This window comes from Enhydra lutris, unplaced genomic scaffold (genome assembly GCF_002288905.1).
Source record: "Enhydra lutris kenyoni isolate GAN:26980312 unplaced genomic scaffold, ASM228890v2 scaffoldscaffold5, whole genome shotgun sequence".
NCBI classification, from domain to species: Eukaryota; Metazoa; Chordata; class Mammalia; order Carnivora; family Mustelidae; genus Enhydra; species Enhydra lutris.
Window position 1 is genome coordinate 32,731,098 of NW_019154089.1, and position 19,651 is coordinate 32,750,748.

Consider the following 19,651-nt stretch of genomic DNA (forward strand, 5'->3'; position numbering starts at 1 on the left):
TGGAATATTTGGATGTGACAATTAAAATGGCCAAAGTCTATGGTACAGATACATCCAGACCCTTTCCATCCCAAGGAATGGCTGTTGGACTCATAGTTTAGGAAAATAAAGAGCTAAAAGTTTAATGGGTTTATTTATTTAATTTTTTTAAGGCTCATCAGAATACCTCTTTATCACAAAATGGTTGCACAAAGTGTCCTTTACCCCTATAGATCAACAGCTGGGCTTTTTTTCTTTTTTAAAGTTCATGGTTGTGTGTCCTCAGGATTGTGACTCCATATCACATACCCTTAATATTCTCTATTGCAATTAAACATGCAATTAGTACTTTGTCATCTAAATAGATTAAGAAGTGTTGTGCCATTTGAGCAAAGTTTCAGAACTCCTGGGCCTGTGGTATAAAACTGTGGGAGCTAGAAACAACTTCTTCTTAGACCAATTAGTCAGAGTTCCTAGAATAGACAGTTTGTGAGGTGGGAAAATGAAGACTACACGTTTCCTTTCCAAAGTATCTTCTTTTATGGAATACATAAAATCACACTTAATCCTAGTATACTTCTTAATTATTAAAAAGAACTAGATTCTGCATTGTCCTCCAAACTTTTTTTCTTTATCCCCCATGATGTAGCTTCTAGAGAACCAGTTACCTGCGCCCCGGTTTCGTTAGGCTTTGAAAAGTCAAAGGTCACTGTTAATAACAAAGTCACTTTACTGAAGAAGGAGCCACCTAAAGAGAAGCCAGGTTGGTGTCTAATGATTAAAATGTTTTGTGAAAGCACCCTCAAATACCACATGCAGCCACAAACTCCAGAGTGTTTGGTTCTTATTGTTGTTGGTTTTTTGTTGGGGTTTTTGTTTGTTTTTTTAGGTTTTACGTATTTGTTTGTTGATTTGATTGTTTCAGTTTTGGGTCATGTTTTTAAACAGCTTTAACACTTAAACAACTTTAAATACTTTTAATGTTTTCCTGGCGAAGTGTCATTTTGCAGCTGTTGATAATGCTTCACAGGGTGTTCCCAGCGACGTGTGTGTGTGTGTGTGTTGTAAACACTGTCCCCAGCTAATTTAACTTGAAGGCTTTGTAAGCGTAGGAATTTTTCTGATGCCCAGCAGTATCCTTTCAGTAGGTTACTGTCACTCAGTGGCCATCTAGTTTTATGATTCTGGTCAGCTCTTCTTCAGGCACTCTGTATTTTTATTACATTTCAGAATCCTTAACCAAGAAGCGAAAAGCTCGTTCCATGCTTCCGCTGACTACCAGCCTGGACCACAGGTCCAAGGAGGAGCTTCATCAGGACTGTTTGGTATTAGCAACTGCAAAACACTCCAAAGGTACAAAAACAGACTTCCTTGGCCCATCTATAGTCTTCTGGGAACTAGCACATAAGAGGTGCTTGTATATTTATTGAATGAATGTGCAAACCAGTGTCTAAAACTGTTTGTATTTCTACATTCTCTTCCAGGTTTCCCTCCCCACCCAACTGCAGTGCCAGGCTCCCCATTCTGATCCACTGTCAGCACTCCCCAGTGACTTTGAGAGGCAGTGCTCTGATTTATTGTTATAAATTGAGTTGTTACCAGCCATCTATGTGCCAGAATTTGTATGATGGCTTAAATAGCTCAGCACGAGTCCATTCCTTCAACTGTGTTTTCCCCAGGAAACAGTATCTTCATGTAGGGGGAAAAAAACAATCTTGCTTATTAGAAATATACCCAGAAGATGGCAGTTCCTTTTTTAGAATTTTGGTGGAAGTTTTTGTTTAAGAAGGTTTTTTTATTTTACTTTTGCAAAGCCCTCATTCAGTGCCTATTATTTTGATATTTGAGCAACTATTTTTTTTAATTTTGCATTTTACATATTAAAACAGGATGCATATGATAAAATGATACTCAGAGATTCAAAAAGAATGTAAATCTTTTTTATATTCCCTGATACCTACTTCTCCCATTTCCCCTTAAGGCCACACTATTACCAGTTTCTGTCTGTCTCCAGGAATATTTTATGCTCTTCTTATATACATAATCCTCTTTGGGGGACTTTTTGACGACTTCCTATAACTTAATACACCTAATATATAGTTTTACATTATTAACCTTACTGGAAAATTGCTCATGTGACTTTTTAAAAAACAAAATGAATACTGCATCCCTCCATGGTAGATCCTAGTGAATGTTAAGGACATTTGTTAGTTTTTTTGTTTTGTTTTCTACTGCATTTAAAATACATGTTGAATTCGGAATTCACTTTTTATATCCCTTTTTTCCCAAATCTTTATTTGAGCAGTCTGTAAACTAAATTATCTCATTGGATTTTGCCAAGGCTGAGTTTAACAAACTCAAAGTATTCTCCTATTTTGCTACCCTTGTAACCAGCAGGGGTCTCTGTTAGGATAAACAAGGTCCCAAGACTCTTCTTTTCACTCCTGAAATGGGTGTTCTGGACATACATTTGGAGAATTAGACAGAAAACAGTAACCTCATTTTCTTTGTCTTTTTGAATTAGCAGAGCTAAACGAGGAGGTGTCTGCTGATCTGGAGGAAAGATTTCACCTGGGGCTTTTCACAGACCGGGGGGCCCTGTACAGAATGATTGAAGTCGAAGGTGAGGCAGATCCAGTCAGCATAACGCAGTCTGTCTTTATGCTTTCCTAACTCCTTATCCATATCTCTATTATGACTGTCATCCTGGAACATCCTAATGGCTCATTTTACATGTCAGCTAACTAGGTTTTGAGCTCCCTGGTCTGCATATTCCTATACACCCCTCGCATCTGTCATAGGTCCCGGAACATACAGCGGTCACTGTGAACATAAGTGAAAGTAAGCGGGTGGACGAGGGACTGAGTGGGCCTCACACCACATTATGAACACTCTGGGCGATGACTTTCCCATCAGCTGGCAACAGCCTATTCTAGGAGTTTGTTCCTCTTTCATCCGGCCTTTCTTACTCTAGAAGTCTGTGTAGACAGAGGTTTCTGAAACATTTTCCCAACATTCTCTCTCCTCCAAACAGGAAAAGGTCACTTGGAAAATGGCCACCCCGAGTTATTTCACCAGCTTATGCTTTGGAAAGGAGATCTAAAAGGTGTTCTTCAGACTGCAGCAGAGAGAGGGGAGCTGACAGACAGTCTTGTGGCTATGGCGCCAGTTGGTATGTTATTCTCAACAACGGTTCTTTCACCTTGAGGTTAAGTCCGCTAAAGATGGACACTCTTCCAGCGCCTGGATGGCTCAGTCAGTTAAGTGTCTGCCTTCAGCTCAGGTCATGATCTTGGGGTCCTGGGATAGAGCCCCACATCAGGCTCCCTGCTCCACTGGGCGTCTGCTTCTCCTCCCTCTACAACCCCACCCCCAACCCTGGGCTCATGCTCTCTCACACACACTCTCTCTCAAATAAATAAAATCTTTTAAAAAGATGAACCCTCTCTTGCAGGACAGTTTGGCCATGTCTAATAACCTTAACTTAGCAATTCTAAGTGTGGGAATTAACCATACTCACACATGCAAAATGGCAGGTATACACGGGCAATCATTATAGCAGTATTTGTAATAGCAAAAGATCACAAGAACCTCTCTGTCCATCAGGAAGAGACCGGTTAAATCTCATACCTCTAGACAGTAGGAGCTCCTATGAAAGAATGAGGCAACTCTGTGCATTCTAATATGGAACGGAGCTCCAAAGTGTAGTAAGTGAAAAGAGTCAAAGTGTAGATGCACAACAATATTTACTACTCTGTCATTTATATTTAAATGTGTCTTCACAGACTATTTCAAAAAGGTTTCAAAAGAAACTAATAATAATGGTTTTCTTCAGGGAAAGAAATCTGGACGAGTTTGGGTGGGGAGATGCCAGGATAACAAGGAAAGCTTTTATGCCATGCCCAGTTTTTAACTGTATTCAAGTATACTATATATATATAGAGAGAGAGAGAAGTACACAGGTCATTGGCGTGACTGACAATGAATTTCGCAAACTTGAATACACCCTTAAAACCGGCACCCATGGGGCGCCTGGGTGGCTCAGTGGGTTAAAGCCTCTGCCTTCGGCTCAGGTCATGATCCCAGGGTCCTGGGATTGAGCCCCATGTCGGGCTCTCTGCTCCGCGGGGAGCCTGCTTCCCCCCTCTCTCTCTGCCTGCCTCTCTTAACTGCTTGTGATCTCTGTCTGTCAAATAAATAAATAAAATCTTAATTAAAAAAAAAAAAACCCGGCACCCATATCAAGAAGTGTAACACTACCAGCACGCTGTAAGTTTCTCTCATGCTGCTTTTCAGTCAGTCTCCACACACCCCAACAAGGGTAATCATTGTCCTGACATCCATACTCTTGTACCTTTTGAATTTTACACTATTTTGTATGTGTTATATAATCAAAGAAAAAATTGGTGTTTTAAAATGTGGAATTTGGGAAAGTAGATGAAGCAGGGGATCTGTAATGGCAACTCAATTAGAATCTAAATGTTGTACTTAATGCAGTTACTAAAACAAAAGAATTTTCAACCCAGATGTCTGTATGTGCTTTTTTTTTTCCCCCTTAACCTGATTTTTATTCAACCACCTTTTTTTTTTTTTTTTAAAGCCGGCTACCATGTGTGGCTGTGGGCCGTGGAAGCTTTTGCCAAACAGCTGTGTTTTCAAGATCAGTATGTCAAGGCTGCCTCTCACCTACTTTCTATCCACAAAGTATATGAAGCTGTAGAGCTGCTCAAGTCAAATCATTTCTACAGGTTTGTATGACCCTGCAGTTGAACCAATAGCTGGACAAAATATGAAATTTATCTGCTAAACAGCTCTGCTTACTGATAACCAGCACAAACCTCGTTTTGTAATTAAACATCTCAAACATACAGAAATATGCATATACTAGTTTAACAAGCATTAATGCACCCACAACCTGTACTCAACAAATGTTAATTTTTATCAGTGTTTGCCACTGATTGTTTTTTCAGAACTTCTTTATCCCTAAAGTAACACAAATAGAGAAAACAGTGTAAGACAAATGGGACAGGATCTTGCCAACCACCCCATAAAGCTCCCCGTGCCCCCAGTTTTAAGTATAACATTCCAGATTTGGTTGAATTGCCTTTCTCCAATTCTGTCCTCATCCCTTCTCTAGAAATACCACTCTCCTGAGATTGGTATGAATCCTCCCTATCCACGTTCTTACACTTCCACTATAATAACATTTGTAAGTAGTGACAAACAAAAGAAATGGAATATTTCTTGTAAACAGCATACAACTGGGTCTTGTTTTTATCCAGTCAGATGGTTTCTGTCTTTTAATTGGAGTGCGTAAGCCATTTACAATTAATGTAAATATTAGTGCGATTAAAATTTACCATCTTGGGGCGCCTGGGTGGCTCAGTGGGTTAAGCCGCTGCCTTCGGCTCAGGTCACGATCTCAGAGTCCTGGGATCGAGCCCCGCATCGGGCTCTCTGCTCTCTAGGGGAGCCTGCTTCCTCCTCTCTCTCTGCCTGCCTCTCTGCCTGCTTGTGATCTCTCTGTCAAATAAATAAATAAAATCTTTAAAAAAAAAAAAAAAAAAAAAAATTTACCATCTTGCTACTTGTCCCATTATTTGTTCATTTTGTCTTTTCCTGCTTTCTTTTGAATCAATTGAATATTTTTTTATCTCTGGCTTATTAGCTGTACTCCTATTCATTTATTTTATGGTTGCTTGATAGCTTGTGATGATTAGCATTTTTAATTTATCACAGTTCACTTTCAAGTAGTATTTTATTACTTCTTATAGACAATGTATTTCTTTCCTTCCTCCCTGTCCTTTCTGCTGTTGTCATGTATTTGACATGTTACAGCCCCACATTACACTATTAGAAGTTTTGCTTTAACCTGTCATCTTTTTTTAACCATCTTTTTATATAATTTTTTATTAATTTTAAAATGCTTTTTTTAATATTTGCCCATATATGTATTTCCAGCATTTTTCATTCTCTTATATAGGTCCAAGGTTCTAATTGCTATCAGCTCCTTCTTGACCTGAACAAGATCTTCACTCTTGTAGTGTGATTCTTCTGGCAACCAATTCCATCAACTTGTTTGTCTATAAAAGCCTTTAATTTTGCCTTCATTTTAAAGGATCTTCCTCTGGCAGTTTTTGTCTTTCACAGCATCAAAGATGACATTGTTTTCTCTTATGTTGGTTTTGACTTGACTACTGCATTTAATCTCACCTTTTTATATAGGAACTATGTCATTTTTCTCTTACTGTTTTTAGGACTTTCTCCATCACTGATTTTCAGTCTTTTGATGTGATGGCTTTAAAGAGACTTTCTTTTTCTTTATTCTGTCTTGGTCTGTCTTCCTTTAGAGTGAGTCTAACTCTGTTTTAGAGAGCATTAAAGTTGCTATGGACCTGGGGAGCCTGGGTGGCTCAGTCGGCTAAGCAGCTGACTTCAGCTCAGGTGGTGATTGTGGGGTCCTGGGATCGAGCCCCATGTCGGGGTTCCCTGCTCAGTGAGGAGTCTGCTTCTCCCTTTCCCTCTGCCCCTCCCACAGCTCGTGCTCACTCGCTCACTCACTCACTCCTTCAAATAAATAAATAAAATCTTTAAAATTTGCTCTGGATCAGCTTGATCTTTCCATGGCTTTCTTAGGACAAGTTTAGGGAAATCTGTACTCTAGAAGTGGTTTGTCCTTCTACCTTCTGCTGTCTTTACTGAATGCCTTGTGTATTCAACAAATCAGAACTCAGATGTCTGGCTGGTCAAAAGACAAAAGTCCCCAAGGCCCCGAAGTGAGCTCTGGGAATTACTGAGCTTACACTTCCCTGGTTGGTCTTTGTCTAGCCTTGAAGAGTTTCCTATACATGTATGGCCTTTGTGTTTAGCCAAAGACTCCATGGGATCCGCAAACAGAGTTCTATAGACCCTTCTCTGGACAGCTTCTTCCTTCCTATCATCCTGGCCCTCAAATTCCAATTGCTTTGTCTCTCCTCCACTTGATGAGACTGCTGAGGCTCTGCTGGGGTTCCCTATAGGAAGATGGCTGCAGGGGGTCCCTGACAGGGCTCATGTCCTTGGTTCCCCTCTCTCCAGGATGACAGTCCTGCGTTGCCTGGTGCCCAGTGTCTGAAAAAATACATATTTTGTCTAGTTTTGTGGCAGGAGGGTAAGTCTGGTCCCTGTTACTCCATTGTGGCTACAGGTGGTTGTCTCAAAATACCTCTTGAACATCCCTCTGCCTAGATCAACTTAATCCAAAATATTTCAATTCCAGCTACAACTTTGTTGGTGTAACTCAGAAGTTGTATGTCACCTGGAAAATATTAGCTCACAGAATTATATAGATACTCCAAATGTCAACACATTTCATTATAAAATAATCCCCCCAAAAAAGTCACATTCTTTAATATCACCATCAGTGTCTTCAGAAGAATCTTTAACTTTTGGGAAGTGACCAGGCCACAGCAGCAGGCACAGATTTCCTAAAATTCTAGTTTTCACTTGAAAGCTCAAATTTTATCATTGGCAACAGTATAGGTGGTGGTTTTCTGTGAAGTGACAGGACTTGGGGACCCCCAGGAATCCACAGACCACACTTTAAGAACTGCTGACCTAGGGAAAGAACTGAGCTCAGCATGTGGCTTTAAATTCTTACATAATGCAGGAAAACGGTTTTTCATAGGCTCTTGGAACTTTTGAACAATACAAGAGGGACAGTTTGTCCTATCTTCTAGCCTTTTCAAATTGGCCAATATCTGTTCTTGCCTCTAGGGAAGCTATTGCAGTTGCCAAGGCCCGACTGCGCCCAGAGGACCCGATCCTGAAGGACCTATACCTCACCTGGGGAGCCATCCTGGAAAAAGATGGCCATTATGCTGTAGCCGCCAAATGGTAAGCCTGAGGGAACAGGCATGAATCTGAACTACAGAGGAGCAGGATAAGAACAGTAAGTGAAGGGTGGGTGGGGGTGGTAAAGTGACAAGAAAATAAAAAGGCATGTGTATTAAACCCAGCTTCCTAAGATTCATCAGGACCTGCCTCCTTAGTATTTATTTGAATCGCCGTAACTATTCAGGAAACCTCAGTAGCAGACTCAGGAGGTCCCCTTCTTCTAGTGATGTCTTTACCATCAAACAAGGAAACTGGAAGGGAATGAAGACTCTTCAGTTCAGCAAATGTTGAGGTTCCTTTATGTCCTTATCCCATGTGATGCTGTCACTCATCCTGTGTATGGCAGTGGAAGAGGGAACAGAGATCTGCTTGTGACACGTTGGGGTTTTCTTCTCTATCACAGCTATTTAGGGGCTGCTTCTGCTTACGACGCAGCCAAAGTTTTGTCCAAGAAGGGGGACGCAGCATCACTTAAGACGGCTGCGGAGTTGGCTTCAATTGTAGGAGAGAATGACTTGTCCTCTTCCCTGGCTCTCCGCTGTGCCCAGGAGCTGCTTTTGGCCAGGAACTGGGTGGGAGCCCAGGAAGCCCTGAAGCTCCATGAAAGTCTAAAGGTCAGTCTGTTACTGTATCTCCTGGTATTTAAGAGGGAAGGGCCCCAAGTCCTTTTCTAGTTCAATTCCAAATTAATAACCCAGTTGAACAAGCTATACCAATTAGGCAGGTCTCCTCAGAAGTGTATAGCAAGCCCTGGCCCTACTATCCCGTGGAAGTACCGTGGCTTGTCAGTTGCCGTATTCAAAGAGAGAACGTGATCATTCGCAGTGATTCTCCTCCCTTAGCAGTTTGTGTACAATGTGTATGAGTAGACTTGAGTTCGCTCAGCCCCTGGGCTCCGGTCTGGTGTTTCTTCGTTGGTGTCATCAGGTCTTCTTTGAAGAGGGAGTGGAAGAGGGATTAACATCTGACCGAAATCATGGCTCTGTCATTGCACTCCATGTTAGCTTTAACCCATAAAGAAGTGTGGTAAAATCAGTATTTTGTTAAGTGTCTACTTTATCCCTTTCTGGTTAAAAATGAGTAATTTACCACTCAAAACCGAGATTACTTTAAAAGCATCAGCACTCTCAATTTCCGAAACACATAAACATTTGGTCCATTTTAGACAACTTTGCTGGCCAGATACTAATATGAACTTTGTAAATTCCTTGTTCCCTAGTAGAGTTACTGGGCCTAAAGACAGTTCCTAGCTAAATATTCATAGCCCAAGAAAAACAGTAGCCTTCTGGGAACTGCAAAATAAAAACGGAGGCAAAAGTAGTATACCCTCAAAGATAGTGTCATTTGGTGTATTATTTATAAAGTGACCAAATCTTGAGAGAGTTTAATTTGTCCATAGCAAAAAAAAAAAAAAAAGTTTCCAAAAATGGTTATTTAGCATTTCTTTTTTTCTCTTAAGCAGCGTCCTTATCAAAGCAAGAAAACCTTCAACCTTATGCTAAATGCTGTTGTGATAATGATGAGGCTATTTTGGCTCATCAACAGAGGCCTTCCCAAGCCTAACTGAGAAGATACTATAAGGGTACACACGAATCTCGTGGAAACTGAAAGCCTAGCAAAAAGAAAGATTTTCATCTAGGGCTTCTGTCTGAGCTTCTAATCTTCTTCTAGAAGAGCTTCTAATCCTCTTCTAGAAGAGCTTCTTCTCTTCCAGCTGACTCCCTCTTAAACCTGCTGAGACAGGCTGCCTTAACTACCCCAACCCTCAGAATTACACAGCTTATCTGCTCTAGCACCTTCTGTCCATTACACTTTACTTCTGTATCCCTTAATCTAAAGTTTGGGCAGGGGCTAAGAACTGGATGAATTCAGGCCATCTTTTCTCAAACTGGGCCACAAGTCTTAGATGGCTGGCCAGCATGTGGTTTACATTATAGCAGTCAGAGCTACAGTTGGGGTTCTGTGTTATAAAAATGTTTGCTTGGGTCCCGGATACTTCAAGGATCCCTGCAACGGCGTCTGGAAAAATGTCTATTAGATCACATCCTTTCCCCCCTCACTCATGACTCACAGTGGCCAGAGGCAGCCCACGAAGGGGTTTGGTTGCTGCAGATGTAATGGGGAACACACTGAGAAACGGAGAGCTCTCGAGACAATCAGGCACTCCCGCTGCCTAACAGTTCCTGTCCTTTGTTGTTGGGTTCCAGGGACAGAGACTGGTGTTTTGCCTTCTTGAGCTACTGTCCAAGCACCTGGAGGAAAGGCAGCTTTTAGAAGCCAAAAGCTCTTCCTACAACGCCTGGGCTACAGGCACTGCAGGGCCCTTCGTGGAGAGGGTGACCGCTGTATGGAAGAACACCTTCAGCCTGGAGAGCCCAGAGCAGTACCAGGCAGCCCTGCAGCAACTGCAGAGTATCAAGTACCCATCGGCTACAAATAACACTCCCTCCAAACAGGTACCCTGTCTGCACTCCAGTAAGACTTCCGTAGTCCATATCCGGCATAATAAGGAAACAAGCTGAATGCCAATTTGTGGTTCAGAAAAGACCAAGGCAGGCCAGGCAACCTGGAAAGATCTCTCCAGACTGATGAAAGCCCTTTGGCTTTGAAGTTAGTCTTGCTCAATCTTCTCTTAAAAAAAAAAAAAAAATTAGAAAAAAGTCTAAAAATACAGAAAAGTGTAGAGAAAAATAGAATACCCATCAATCAGAATTAACAGATGGTCCCATTTTGTCAGTTTTGCTTCATAGTTTTCTGGTTTTGTTTTGTATGTACTAGTTTTTAGGAAAAGAAATACAGTAAGGTTGAAGTTCCTGGTACCTGTTCCCCTTTGCTAGCTCACCAGAGGCAGCCCCTAAGCCAGGCCATATGTATTTTGTACCTTACTTATTTCAGTGAGCCGTTGGTAAAATCACTCCATATTGATGGAAGGAGATAAAGTTGATCCACGGTAACAGCTGTACCCATGCTATAAATAGATCCCAGTTTATCTACTTGTTCTTTGGAAAATGAGGGCACAGTATTTATGAGAAACAAGACTTCCTCAAATGATACATAGCACTTTGCGAAACAGTCTGGCAGTTTCTTATGAAGTTAAACATAGACATGCTCAATGGCCCAGCATTCCCACTGCCTAGATATCTCACTAAAAGAGAGGAAATCAGGTATCCGCACATACTTGTACACAAATGTCCGTTGCAGCTTAGTTCACAACAACCAAAAATGAGATACAACCCAAATGTCCATCAGCTGGTGAATGGATATGCAGACTATGTTATATTCCTATAGTGGAATACTATGCAACCCTAAAAAGGACCGAACTAGTGACCTACAGCTACTATCAGCAAATCCTGAGACTATTATGACAAGTGGAAGAAGAAAGACACAAAAGACTGTATACTCTGGGGTTCTATTTATATGAATTCAAGAAAAAACAAAATTTATACGGTCAAAACCAGATCAGTGGTTGTCGGGTTGGGGAGAGGAGAGTGCGTGCAGAGGGGTACACGGGGATATTTTACAATGATGAAAATGTTCTAGGTTTTGATGGTGGTGGTGATTGTAGCATTTATATCTATACTGATAGATGTATTTATCAAAACTCATCAAATTGCTCACTATAAATTTTAATTATACTCCACTTGATTGGTTGAATTATATAGCTCTTAGTTCCAAAACTCAGTTTTTGTTTTAATTAAATACAAATGTCAAGGCATTTTTTTTTTTTAGCATGAACAGACTTTGACACCAGACAAGGTATGTTACTATGCAACTAGGTAGGAAAGTTTCTCAGATACGGAAGCAAAAATGGGTGGTGGAGATATGACGAGCTTTCTTAAACGTACATTGTCTGTACTTCGTCCAAGTGCAGTTGGTAGGAATATTCTGGTCTCATCCCTGGAGAATGTTTAACTGAAACTCTGGCTCCTCCCTCCAGCTTCTGCTTCACATTTGCCATGACCTGACGTTGGCAGTGCTGAGCCAGCAGGTGGCCTCCTGGGACGCAGCTGTGGAAGCCCTGCTTCGGGCGGTGGTCCGGAGCTACGACTCGGGAAACTTCACCATCATGCAGGAAGTACACTCAGCCTTTCTTCCTGAGGGTAAATGACCCCCACTTCTGCTGGGGCATGCCTACTAATGGATGATAAAACCACCACCAATGGTGTGGCACCAGCATGACATACATCACTGAAAGACAGAGACCGGCCAGCTATGTCATTTAGCACCAAGTTTGAATTCTCTTACCCAAGCTCCCAAGAGGTAGCCAGAATGACTGAACTGTCTTCCTTTACCTGGCCCTACCTGCCTTATCTACCACACTGTCGTCTATAAATTCTCCTACACAGTTTGAGAGAAACAGTCATGTGTTCACCAGTCAGTTAAGAATGGAAAAGCTCATGGGGTGCTTGGCTGGCTCAGTCGGAGGAGCATGCAACTCTTCATCTGAGGATTATAACTTTGAGCCCCACACTGGGTGTAGAGAAACATTGAAAACAAATAAACGAATGAATTTAAAAAGAAAAAAAAAAAGAATAGAGAAGCACAGCAGAAAGATATTCTTTGAGCTGCATAGTCACTAAACTAAATCACTGTGATTTTTCAGAAACATAGTGGGATACTACCCCCGCCCAGAGCTTTCATAGGAGGATGGTTTATTTTTTCTATAATGCTTTGACACATAGACTACAGCAACAAGAATACTGTCCTAGGTCATGAGATGTTTAGCTCTGGTTGACTTTTGGTGAAGGGCATGCGGTCCCCATGGATCACGGCTGTCCTTTATTGAGATCCTCTCCTTGGGTGATAGCAAACATAAGGGGAGGGGCCAGATTTCTAGCAGATAAAGAAACACACAACCCTAAATCCTTTTCTTCTTCTTCTAGGCTGTGACCATCTAAAACACAAACTGGGTGAACCTCAATCCCCCATCACACCAGCTTTCAAAAGTTTGGAGGCCTTTTTTATTTATGGACATCTGTATGAATTTTGGTGGTCTCTCTCCAGGCATTGCCCCAAATCCAGTGTTTGGGTAAGAGCTGCTCACAGAAGGACAACCTCTGTTGAGCAAAGCCAGCAGATAAACAATGCCACCCCTGAAGAAACGGACTCCAGAGATTCTCAGCCAGAGCCAAACAGGCCTCCAGAATTAGATGTGAGACTCACAGAAGAAAGCAAGCAAATGCTAATCACTTGTAAAGAGCTCTTTTCAGAAAAGCACGCCAGTCTCCAAAACTCACAGAGAACCGTCGCTGAAGTCCAAGAGACCTTGGCAGAAATGATCCGCCAACACCAGAAGAGTCAAGTCTGTAAATCTACAACAAACGGTCCTGATAAGAATGAATCTGAGCAGGCAGCAGAACAGTCCCTCTCTAGTCCTCAGAACGAGTGGTAAGTGATGAGTCGGTAAAAGGTGGAATTGGAAATACCCTGCTGAGTTCCCACATTATCATCAGATAAAAATCAGCACATGATGAGCCTGATGAGGTCACTTGCCAGCACCATAATGTAGCATGCACCAGCCTCCGAGTCCAACCTGGGGTTCTAATCCTGGCTCTGCCAAGTGACCTCAGGCAAGATTCTTAATGTTCCTGAACTTTCGTTCCTTCATTCATAATTGGGAGTACCTACTCCTACCTCGCTTGTTGGGGCAATTAAATGAAATCAAGAATAATGTCAGTAACAGTAGGACAGACAATAAAATCCTACCTTTGGGCAAAAAGTAGATCCCCCCCCAAAAAAATTAATCATGTAAAATGGGGAATTGAATTATCACATCATTAATGAAAACCAGTTTTTCAACCATTCTGTGCTATCCCAGAAAATACACAAAAAGGGTAGCGTACAAAAGTACATGCTGAGGGCGCCTGGGTGGCTCAGTGGGTTAAGCCGCTGCCTTCGGCTCAGGTCATGATCTCAGGGTCCTGGGATCGAGTCCCACATCGGGCTCTGCTCAGCGGGGAGCCTGCTTCCCTCTCTCTCTCTCTGCCTGCCTGCCTCTTTGTCTGCTTGTGATCTCTCTCTGTCAAATAAATAAATAAAAATCTTTAAAAAAAAAAAAGTACATGCTGAATTGAGAAAATCCCAAGTGATCAGAATGCTGTAGCCCCCTAATTTCTTTTGAACACAGGGGCCAGGTGGATGACAGGAGCCAGTCACCAATCACTGTAAAGCTCATCTGCACTGTTACAGGGCCTTCTGCCTTGGGCATTTGTGGTGATTAACAGTTACTGATTGGTTATTATACTGAGTGCCTTTTACATAGACAGTCTCCCAAACAAGGCTTAAAACACAGTAATCAGTATCATTAATAAACTGATAACTGATACTTGTATTGGTAACTGAAAAAAAATTAAGTTTTGAATCCCTTATACATTTATTGCTGTATAAACACTGCCATGGGCTTGGGGGGAGGCTCCCACTGAAATCTTGAGTCAAGAGTTTTGAGTCACTTCTCCAGTAAGCCACCACACTCTAGGCAGCTTTAGGCTTGGTTTTAGTAACAAGGAAAACACTAAAAAGTTCTCCAGCCCTGCAGCTCTTAACCTCTGAATCACATGACTCCTTTAACAAGCTTAAGACACTCTTCCCAGAAAAATGTGCATCCATACACCTACGATTAGGAGCCCCAGCCATGTCTAACTGGTCCCCAGAGAAATCCAGGCTTTCTGCACCTGGCTGCAGAACTGAATCCCCTCGAGATCCTGAACTTTCATCAGAGCTATGTGTCTGAGAAGTGGGGATTTGGAAAATAGTGAGGAATGGTATTGCATTTGGAAAACTTAACATCACATTAAATTCCCTCCTCTTGACCTTTGTATTAAAGATAAGAGATAAGACCCAGATGACAAAAGAATTTTACTTATAGGATAACAGTTAAAAGTTATGTGGGGCAAGGCATATGACTTACACTTTTTTTTATTATTACTAGTAAAGAAGAAAAAAATCAGCCACTTTCTCTGCCTGAATTAACCAAAAGGCTTACAGAGGCAAATGAGAAAATAGCTAAATTTCCTGAGAGTGTTAAGGTAAGATTTATAGCAGTTCACTTGGTAAAACATGGTTTTTTATATTATCAATTGACTATACCAAATTCTTCAAGGTCATCTGATTCTCTGTACCATTTCTGAAGTCTCTTCACATCTGTATATGCTTAAAAGTTTAGGATCCCATTGCGTCTGGTTAACTAAAATGTTTTGTGAGAATAGGATTATTGACAACACACGCAATTTTATACCTCATTCTTTAGCAAAATGGAACAAATTTTGGAATTGGGAGGTAAAATAAAAATTGGTACCATGTATTTGAGAACTTACAGATGGACTGGGTGTATTTGAATGTGGCCGTGCCATTAAAGGAGAACCATGATTTAAATTAATTGAATAGGGCTCTAGAGACAGAGTCTTTCATTTGAGAAAGGATATCCCAGTAACCATCCCAGTTTTGATTATCCTCTATCCTTAGAGTAACTGATGAAGAGCCTTATAAGGGAAATGGCTCAGTCATGCCTGAGAAGTACCACTAGATGAGACTTTGAATTGCTGGTGCCTCTAAGCAGGTATATGTGGCTCTTTTGTAAATGCTTCCTTCCCGTGTCATCTTTCAGATCTGGCCCTTCCCCGATGTGCTGGAGTGCTGCCTTATCCTGCTTCACATTGGGTCCCAGTGTCCTGGCAGCGTGACCCAAGACATGCAGCAACAGGCCCAAGAGCTCCTTCAGAAATACGGCAACACTAAAGTTTACAAAAGATACTGCGAGACCTTCTGCACGTGAATTTTCAAGGACCTCTAAGAAAACTGTGCCAAATTCAAAACGTATGACACCCTTCATCTCTACAGTTATACCATGCCAGACATTCACTCTCATCCCTAGGTGTTTTTGCAGTGTTCGAAATAATACAAATGAGGGTCAAGTTTGAATGGACGCTGTTCTACCTTACACATTGTGGAATCAGACTTTGGACTCAACTGTGGTTTCCTACTGGAGCAAGGATCATGAAAAGCCAGCAGTAGGTTTTCAGAATTAACACCTGCAGTGTGATCGTTGGTCAACTCTAAAGCCTTATGTAGGTTTCACCCAAAGAGGAGAAACTTTTTAATTACCCAAAGTGTTATGTTCTTAAACACAAGCTACCTTTATAAATACTTCACCTGATGGTAAACATGTCATTCTTGTTGGAGACAGAATTGCTACATTTTATGCCTTGGTATCATTTTTCTTACTTTTTTGTTAATATGAGTTCTCCCCTTCTGTTCTTTTGAAGACTTCACTTAGAATGTGAAATAGGCCTTTACCCATCATGTTGACTCTACCAGCCATCTGAACTTTAGGTCAAAAATTTCGTTTTATTGTTTTTTGTCACTGCTTATTTGAACAAATCATTTACTAAAGCATTAGAAGAACAAATAACTAAAACAATGTGTCTTATCCCTTCAGTTTTATAAAACGAAATGGTGATCAAAAGAGCTCAGGAAGAAATTACTGTTTCAGTGGCTTGTAATCTTTTCTGGATCACAGGACCCTTTGAGAATCAAAACCACAGACAGTCTTTGAAGAAAAATTAATAATTCTGCATATATAACTTTTGGATCAGTATGTAACTTTTGGATCAGTGGACTCCAACTTCAGCATAATGGGACCCTATATACTATTTAATTATAAAACCTGTTCATTACCCCCCCCCTCCATTATTGAGCATCCTCTTGAACAATGTCAGAAAGAGATGTTTCTGTAATATCCCAGTTGCTGGGGCATAAAAATCAGATAGTCTGGTGTAGGGCTGGGAGGGAACACTCTTTCCCAATAGTATATCTATCTTCTTTTGGGATTCATTGTGAAAACTTCTCTGCTTGAGCGTCCGGTTTATTTTTCAATTATTTTCTAAGTTGGGATTGTTGTGGCAGCAAGAATAAAATTCATTAACAGAAACTCTTGGAAGGAAAGAGTTTAAGAGACCATTATTTAAAGATCTGACTGACCAGGGGTTTTGTTTGTTTTAATTAGACCTACCTTTAGGGCGCCTGGCTGGCTCAGTGGACTAATAAGCCTCTGCCTTCGACTCAGGTCATGATCCCAGAGTCCTGGGATTGAGGCCCACATCGTGTTCTCTGCTCAGCCTCTCTGCCTACTTGTTGATCTCTCTCTCTCTCTCTCTCTCAAATAAATAAATTAAATCTTTAAAAAAAAAATTAGACCTAGCTTTAGAATTTAAAAATGCTAAACCCCAAAAAACAAATATTGTAGAACTTAGATCCTCCTGATTCTTTACACAGTTACTTGAACTTGAGGAAGAAGATGCATTGTTACTAGGGATAGAAAATCTTGGTTGCAAAGATTATACACAGGCATGGCTATGTGGAGAAGTAGATACCAGCTCTACAGTCTTCACTGAAATGAACAAATGCTTCACTTGCAGAGACAGAAAAATATTTATTCCCTTCCACTTAAAGAACAGTATTATCAAACTAGAAATTCTAAACTCCTTCACAGTTTATTAGAACCATCATCTGTGCTTGGAGGATTCATACATACTCCTCAATTACTGCTTTAGTAAGAACAAGAGTTACTACTCGACAACTAAGCAATAAACTACCCAGAACAGAAGTGACAAGATTCCATTTACTCCCAAATTCTTTCCCATATTAGATAATGTAGTTAAGCCACTTCCAATTTGAATAAATGGTTTTCATTTCTATCTCCCTAATTATCAGAACCACAAAGAGCCAAAGCACTGAGGAGGTGACTCAAGCTAAGTAGATACCAATAGGCAAATGAAGAATTAGTGTTGGTCCTTTACCCAATCCAAACCTTCTAATACAAACCACCACCTCGTTAATCAGATGATTGCTCTCACCTCCCACTGCCTCTCAATCTGCTATTATTACTGATTCTCCACTCTTCATATACCAATGACAAGTCCAAATTGCAAATCAAATTTTATCAACTTCCTGTTTTAAAAAATTATCTCACTACTGTCCCATTGTAAGTGGAATAAAAAAATTATTTCAGCACTTCCCCATTGTTAGTGGAAAAAAGATCACCTTGCAGGGCTTCCAAGGCCCTGCCTGATAATAGCGTTTACCTCTTAGCCTCTTTTTTACACACTCCACCTTGTTTCTAGATTCCTCCCACACGGGTCTCTTAGGCTGCAGTAACCCACCAGTTTTTCTTGTCATCTCAGTAGTTTTGCCCATGTTCTCTTGCCTGATGCATTCTTACCCATCTCTTAGATCTCAGCTTAAGTATTCCTTCTCCAGAGACTGTCCCTGAACCTCAACCTAAAGGACATCAGTGTCCTGTACTTTACAGGTCACAAATTGTACTTTTGTGAATTAAGTACTCTTTGGCTACACAGACTGTAAACTCCAGCGAGGGTAGAGATTATGTCTTCCATGTGCTTTTTTATCCCTAGCGCCTATTTACAGTGTCTAGTAGGTGTACGGTGGAAACTTATGGACTAAGTTAGGAAATTGAAAGAATATTAACAGCTTAGATTTAAGACTCAAACTGAGCTCATTCATACTGGCACTAGCTGACAATTAGGCTTGTAGTTGATAGCCTTACTAGTAACCAGAAGACAAATTTAATAACTTTTGGCAATTTATGTGGAGGGGCTTGAATTTACCCATGATTAGCATTCCCTGGTTACCCTCTACAGGACCATCCCTTTCTGAGCATAACCACTAACAAAGTCCTACATGTGCTCATATATATGTATACAAAGTTCTTGCCAATTCTACTGGAGGTGTGCCCTTTCTTTAGCAACACCTTAATGAACTGTCTCATCCCTCCCACGCAATGACCAAATCCCCGGCTCAACAATGAGTTAGTTCAACCATTCATCTCAACATTTCTCCTGATATACAAATCTGTCAACTGTGGCAAAGATAAATTCCCTATCTGAATCTAAATTTAGGACATCTGGGGGTGCCTTGGTGGCTCAGCGATTGTCTGCTTTCAGCTCGTCGTGGTCCCAGGGTCCTCGGATCGAGCTCTGCATCGGGCCCCCTGCTCAGCGGTTAGTCTTTCTTCCTCTGCTCCCCTCCCCAACACTCCCATACTCTCACTCCCTCAAATAAAATCTTCTCTTTTTTAAAGATTTTATTTATTTGATAGATAGCAAGAGCTGAACACAAACAGGGGGAGAGGGAGAAGCAGCCTTCCTGAGAAGCAAGGAGCCTGATACGGGGCTCGATCCCAATAAATAAATTTAGGCCATCTGTACAGGCCCCACAATCACCAGCATGCCAAAGAACTTGGCTGAGAATCTCTTCCTGTATGTGAACATCCCAATGAAAACTTATATCTGCTCGTATACCACACTTCTTAAAACTCCTTGTTTTATGCCAGCTGAAAGGGTGGGAAATAGTCTGGAGCCAGTGCTACAATACCAGAAGTTCAATATGTCTTAAAAATCCACTAATGAAAAAGCTAATCCACCAAATGTAATGGAGTGGTCCCAGGACAGAATTAAAACTAGTTTTCCCATTAAGGCTGGACAATCAATCGGGGCTTATGAAGTGAGGAGACAATTCCGTTTACACAGTTAGCCATTAAAAACTTCCTACAGGGACACCTAGGGGGCTGAGTCGCTCAAGTGTCTGCCTTTGGGTCAGGTCATGATCCCAGGGTCTCAGGATGGAGCCCTGCTTCTCCCTCTCCCTCTCCCTCTGGTTCGTGGTCTCTTTTCTTTCACTCACACTCTCTAATAAATAAATAAAATCTTAAAAGAAAAGAAAAGAACAACTTCCAAGAAAGTGAGACATTTTATACGCAAGCCAACTTGTGGGATATGGAGAC

At 41.2% G+C, this 19,651-nt stretch overlaps 1 protein-coding gene across 6 annotated transcripts in view; it reads left to right on the forward strand.

The window, feature by feature from the left end:
• The window catches only part of LOC111140990 (gem nuclear organelle associated protein 5), a 43,698-nt gene extending 26,915 nt beyond the window's left edge, over nucleotides 1-16,783 (forward strand). For 2 of the 6 annotated variants that reach the window (XM_022493283.1, XM_022493285.1), the window contains exons 17-28: nucleotides 629-742; nucleotides 1,210-1,332; nucleotides 2,504-2,602; nucleotides 3,014-3,151; nucleotides 4,580-4,727; nucleotides 7,735-7,854; nucleotides 8,258-8,468; nucleotides 10,062-10,310; nucleotides 11,792-11,954; nucleotides 12,738-13,242; nucleotides 14,783-14,879; nucleotides 15,458-16,783. In XM_022493283.1, the coding sequence (XP_022348991.1) occupies nucleotides 629-742; nucleotides 1,210-1,332; nucleotides 2,504-2,602; nucleotides 3,014-3,151; nucleotides 4,580-4,727; nucleotides 7,735-7,854; nucleotides 8,258-8,468; nucleotides 10,062-10,310; nucleotides 11,792-11,954; nucleotides 12,738-13,242; nucleotides 14,783-14,879; nucleotides 15,458-15,625 (2,135 nt within the window). In that variant the 3' untranslated portion in view covers nucleotides 15,626-16,783. Of the gene's footprint in view, nucleotides 1-628; nucleotides 743-1,209; nucleotides 1,333-2,503; nucleotides 2,603-3,013; nucleotides 3,152-4,579; nucleotides 4,728-7,734; nucleotides 7,855-8,257; nucleotides 8,469-10,061; nucleotides 10,311-11,791; nucleotides 11,955-12,737; nucleotides 13,243-14,782; nucleotides 14,880-15,457 lie in introns of those variants that run through there. The other 4 variants (XM_022493284.1, XM_022493286.1, XM_022493287.1 and 1 more) reach the window with 3 other exon arrangements.
• Nucleotides 16,784-19,651: the final 2,868 nt, after the last annotated feature.